The 5,896-nt window shown below is 32.6% G+C and overlaps 1 protein-coding gene across 2 annotated transcripts; it reads right to left on the reverse strand.

The window, feature by feature from the left end:
• Positions 1-563: 563 nt before the first annotated feature.
• On the reverse strand, positions 564-4,114 carry LOC107008035 (tubby-like F-box protein 6). 2 transcript variants are annotated; one of them, XM_015206925.2, is made up of 6 exons: positions 3,450-4,114; positions 2,702-2,789; positions 2,418-2,547; positions 2,161-2,340; positions 1,505-1,988; positions 564-927 (listed from the first exon to the last, which is right to left on the reverse strand). In XM_015206925.2, the coding sequence occupies exons 1-5, from the start codon at positions 3,741-3,743 to the stop codon at positions 1,517-1,519; spliced, it is 1,164 nt and encodes a 387-aa protein (XP_015062411.1). In that variant the 5' UTR covers positions 3,744-4,114; the 3' UTR covers positions 564-927; positions 1,505-1,516. The 2 variants fall into 2 exon arrangements, with proteins under 2 accessions (XP_015062411.1, XP_015062410.1); XM_015206924.2 differs by having other exon boundaries at positions 1,505-1,991.
• Between the last annotated feature and the right edge of the window lie 1,782 nt (positions 4,115-5,896).

Genomic DNA, 5,896 nt, shown 5'->3' on the forward strand with positions numbered 1-5,896 from the left:
AATGAATATGAATTCAAATTTTTGTGATAGATGTTTGATTTTAGATCCTCACAATCATATCGTACTATAATATTGTATTTTAGTTGGTTAATTATTCTCATTTTAACTAAATTTATTTCATTTCATGGAGAAGTATTGAAAATATGTATGAGCTCAAGATAAATAGTTAGTTTCTTCTCTAAATTATTGATAACCTTAAAAACACTTTTCTATTTGGCTAATTAGACTTAGATACAACATCGATCTACCACATACAGAACAAGTGTTCTCAAACTTTTACAAATGGTTAATTAAACTTAGATACAATATCGATCTGCCACATACATAACAAGTGATCCAAAACTTTTATAGAAGCACAATGCTCTTAACAAAAATCGTGAAAAAGTGTTAAAAGTACCCCAAAACTTGGAGATAATTTAAGGATGTAATTCGTTCATGTTTAAATCTAATTTGTCAAGAAAACGTTTTTAAAACTGTCGATACGAAAATGAAACTAATAATTCACATTAAATTTAAGAGTGTTTTCAATACGAAACGTCTTTGACGTATACTACAAAGTAAAATCGTTGTGTAACCTTCAACAAATATATATGTTATTTCTCAAAAGCAAGAGCAGCATTAAAGTCTTTTCAAGGAGAAAAAAAGTGATTGAAGTAAATTATATACACAGAAAAAGAAAATATACAAAATATGTTTAAAGAGGATCATAATATTTTTTTCTTTCTTTCTAATCTTTAGCTGCAACAACATTCTTTTGGTTCTTTGGTTTCTGTATCCCCCTTTTCTGGTGTGGTCCTTGAGAAAACATACACAAAATAATGATTTATCAACTTTGGCGTTTTATTCAGCATTTGCACCATTCTTGTGCTTCATATTCAAACACTGTAATTATTGCACTTCCAAGCAACCACGCCGCGGCTGCAAGCACTGTTGAACAAATGCAAACACTAAATTTAGAAGCCAGAAGAACATATTGAAGGTAATAACAACTTGGCACTACAACAGATTCTTTGACATGCTATGATACTTGAATTTCTAAAACAACAGTGTACCATATGTGTGAACTTTTTTTCATCTGTTCTACTCTTTTTGATTATGTGTTATAAACCACTGAAGTCTAGCAACATCGAACATCCTCTCCCCTTTACGTAAAAATTGATTGCAAGCTTAAAAGAGAATGTTACGCCACAATCACTGTGAATTCCTTTTGGTAATTAACTAACTGCATGACCAGCTTAAAGACATGCAGTTAACAAAGCATCAAATACAATATTCTTGTGCAGAAACAATACTCGAACTTAACTCTCGTACGACTAAAAACAAGATTTTAAGATTCAAGGTCCAATGCAATTGACGAATTGTAGAGTGAACTGACAGAAGTTCCGTCTGCGACTGTTTTAACATGATATGCAATTAAAACCTTGTTATCTTGATAATTGTGAAAAGACTTAAAAATGCTAGATTGTGAATTTGAACTACTGCAAGGAAAGAGGTAGAGCCAAACCTCAAAGACGAGTCATTCACAAGCAATTTTAGTGTCAAAGCTGCTAAGGCATATGGCGAATGCCTGGAATGCTGATAGTGGGTAGCGGTAATCCATTGTAAACATGTCCTTGCCTACTTTACCAAACTGCAAAATAACCTTCTCATGTTCTGGTCCAGCCGCACCATTCTCTGGAGAAGCCACCAACTGAAAGTTCTTCACCGAGGCGACGGTTACCCGACCATGAAAGTTCAAACACCAGCATTGGAGCTGTTCATGCCATCTGGGAGCCTTATTTTTCAGAACCAGTGAACCTTCTCTTTGAGTTTCTATAGGCCCAGACAAAGACTTCTCCAAGCGACTTGATTTGGATCGAAGAAATCGCATTGGAAGAGAGGAACCACTATTGCCCATTGGAAAATCAACCTGTGTGGGAGCTATACCTCCAGGTTTAATGGCAGAAGCTGGGATAGCATCCATCACACAATGCATTCTTCTTGGCCCCCTGCTAGTTACATAAGATGATTGACCTATCATTATCCACTGTCTAATACTTACCAATGTGTTACCATTAGTATCATTACTAGAAGAGCTTTTCTATATTTTTCGAGAAAGAGAATTCATGTGTCAAGAAAAATTTAGTTCTCCAAACTTTTGCAAGAAAAGTAAAGCCTCACCTGGCTCCAAGTACATTCAACTCATATGAAATATGAGCAACTTCATAATTTCCAGCAGGCACTCTAGAATACATTTGTTTTGAGCCCACAAGCCTAGTGGAACGGCTCTTCACCAGCTTGGCTCCAGCATAAGGAAGAATAGAATCATATGCAGTAAACTTGGTTCCAAGGAAATTTGATCTAGCAAACAAGAAAGAGACTCTTTAAACACCATCTAAGCTTTAGCTATCACCCGATCAACAATAAGCAAGCCATACCTTAATCTCCCGATACAAGTGCCACCTCCCTTTGACGTTTCATTTGCATCCAGTGATATAGCGTAGTCAGTGCAGGTGGCCTTCCTGTACTTCCGAGCAGCAAGAAGAAACTTCCCATCATCAGCCAATGCTGCCACAACAAATAGATTAATAAAAAATGTAAGATGGTTCCAAACTTGAGGATGCATTCTAGCTGAACATAACATCACACTTCCCTCCACACAATCCCTTGTTTAATAAGATAATTTGAAGGCGTGGATTCACAAACAGTAACAAATGCTCACCTTGAGTCAAACTGAGGTATAGATGATATGTCTGTGTTGTCTGGTTTCTCTTTATAAAGCACTGAAGGAGTGTGTCTCGCGGACCAGGCTGCAAAAATAGGGAATACTACTAAGAATACACGAAACAAGATAAGTAATGAACTTCATAATTGATATGTAACTTCTTATGAGGAACTTCACAATTTTTTACTGCTTCCTTATTTTTCACTCATGGAAGGGATGACTGACCATCTTAGTTCAAAACTTACTCAGCAATTAGACAGTATAAGTCATATCCGGGGATTCGAAAACAATCTGATTTGCAGAAAACAAAACTTGGAAGAGTTGTTTGGAAAAGAAAAAGAAAAAGTAATTAGACATATAATCAGCAAGAAGACAGAATAGATGCCACCAAAAATATGGAAAATGAACCAAAAGAGTAAACTAGTGCCTAACATATATCATTTCAATGTTCTCCACATCTTCAATTCAAGCTCAACTTAAGCAAAAGCCAATCTTGAACTTCAATTCAATCTCAACTTAAACCAAAGCTAATCTTGAACTTCAATTCAATCTCAATTTAAGCCAAAGAAACAAGAAGTTATAAAACACAAACACTTAAATGAACAAGAAAACTCCAAATCAAATCAACACCATAAGCAGCAAATTAACTACTTGTAATATGATACCACCTCAAAATTCAAAGCCTGAATGCAAATCATGAAGAAAAAAAAAATAACTAACAATTAGAAGAGGGGAATTTGTTTACCTGCTTGACAGAAATTGGGAAAGTTAATTTTCCAGAAACTTCAGGAGTCTTCACCAACTCCTTCATAATCTCCCTCCAGCTCCTACACACTCCAGAACAAGCTACAACACTTTTCCTCAAAGGCCATTTAGATTCTGTATCTTCAATCCTCATAAGAACCTCTCTCAATAACTCTAAAGGCAAATTAGCCCAACAGCTCTCCACAAACACTTCATCAATCCCCTCTGTTTCCTCTGCCACAGCCACCACTGAACTCTGGCGACACCTTGACTTTGACCCATAACCCCACTTCATCTCACAACCCAAAAGAAATGCTAAAAAGTTAATTTCTCAAAACAATGCTTATAAACTCAACCAAAACACTCCCACCTCACAGAAATTTCATAAACATCAAACCCACAACCCAAAATGCACCTTAAATCCAGATCTGAAATCTATAATCCCCCCTAAAACACCATAAAGATTGAATCTTTAACATTCTTTCATGTCTAAACTCAACCCCCAATGCATTAAAACCAAATTTTAAAACAAAAAACCATATGGGGTTTGAAAATTAATCTGAAAAGTTATCAAGAAAACAGGAAAAAAGAAAAGGTGGTAACATGAAAGGTGAAAATGGAAAAATATTTGAAGATGTGTAAAGAGAATATGAAAAGTGACAGAAAGAGATAGCTGTGGAAAGAGAGTACTCTTAATGGATGGATAAGTGAATCATTGAGTGAAAGGGCCCTACCCTCTCTTCCTATTTTATTTACACTCTTACAATAGTATTTAGTAAGACTCTACGTAAATATGCTTCGTCATATTTTTAAAAAAATAAAATAGTTATACTTATAAAATAATTTTATTTATCTGATATGATATTTAATAAATATCGAATTGATAAGTAAGATTATGATATATATATATTTGTTATTATAAAAGATATATATATACTCTAATTTATGGATGACAATGACATTAATGTCTCAAAATTATGACAAAAGATATTTGCATACCACTTACGATAGTTCGAAATACATTTATCACTATTCCCTATTAAACCTATACGAAAAGTACTATAAATTTTAATTATTTACATATCAATATGATAAAAAATAGATTATAAAATATTAATTGAAATTATAATTATTTGCCTCTAAAAAGAAAACCATGACACTTAAAAGTGGAGGAAGATAATACTAATTACATTACGTCATTCTTACTAAAAACAACAATTTATTTAATTATTAATTTATTTGTCATAATTTTGTAAAGTTTAATATTAGTTAGCTTTTTGTTCTTTGTAGTAATTGTTTCTTTTAAGGTTATAAATACATTAGTTATAAAGTGATAATATATAAATAAGTAAATATTTAATTAAAAAAATATTATATCCTAAAAAAATGAGGATATAATCGTTAAAATTTCTTGCAATTAAATTTTTTCTTAAAACATATGTGAAAAGAAAAATACAATGTATAATTTGAGATTAATGGATAATTACCAATTAATTTTCATTATTATCCGTACTCAGTAAGTGGATAAAAACCATTAATGCGGCGAAAAAAGAGGCTAGTTTCATTGTTACCCATACTCAATAAATGGATAAAAAAATTAATGGGTGAAAAAAAAAGGATACTTATTATTAAATTGAGATTATAGAAAAATGATGATTGTTACTTATATATGTGTTGTGGATGCGATATATTATTTATGAGATTGAGCTACAAATATGGTAAGAGGGGTTTATGCCGTAATTATCGCTCGATTTCGGATTTGAAGGTGATTAATTAATAATTTTTTAGATTAAACTTATATCAGTTTAATTAATTAATTTCACTTCTAAATATTACTTTGTTGAATTATTTATTAGATAATTAATTTGTGATTCATAAATTAATTAATTTGCGAAATTAACTTACACTAATTCGCCAAATAGAATTAATTTGGAGTTCGTGGGACAAAATTAATTTGAAATCATTAGAGTTGTTTCAATCGGGACCTATTCCTTCCGAAATATGCATTTTTCCCCCAAAAGTTACCCATGCCTTCTATGAAAATTATTGAGCCTAGTGACATGGCAGTTAGTTGGAATGTAACTAACTTATGTAGAGTTAGTTAGCTAGGTGCTTACGTAGCAGCAATGTGCAGGAAAAGAATATGTTAAACTTCAGTTAGAGTTAGCAATATATATATAGATAGTTTTGTATCAATTTTAGTGTACTTCAATATGATTCTGTGGAATAAGATTCTCTCTATTTTCTCCTTTCCGTAAATTGTTTTCTTCTCCATTTCAGTTGTTCATAGTAACTCCACCCTAAATCCATGGCCTAGATTCATAATGGCTGCATTTCACATGGTATCAGAGTACTCGATCTAGTGCATATATTTCTGCATTCTTCTTCTTCTTCTCCTTCTTCTTTTCAATTGCTCGATTGGCAATGGGTGAAAACAGTACACCAACA

This window comes from Solanum pennellii, chromosome 1 (assembly GCF_001406875.1).
Source record: "Solanum pennellii chromosome 1, SPENNV200".
NCBI classification, from domain to species: domain Eukaryota; kingdom Viridiplantae; phylum Streptophyta; class Magnoliopsida; order Solanales; family Solanaceae; genus Solanum; species Solanum pennellii.

Coding starts and splice junctions, on each gene's coding strand:
- LOC107008035 (XM_015206924.2), bottom strand. CDS start 3,743: ATGAAGTGGGGTTATGGGTCAAAGTCAAGGTGTCGCCAGAGTTCAGTG. Junction 2,790..3,449: donor TCCCAATTTCTGTCAAGCAG/GTAAACAAATTC, acceptor CTATTTTTGCAG/CCTGGTCCGCGAGACACACT. Junction 2,548..2,701: donor ATACCTCAGTTTGACTCAAG/GTGAGCATTTGT, acceptor TTGTTGTGGCAG/CATTGGCTGATGATGGGAAG.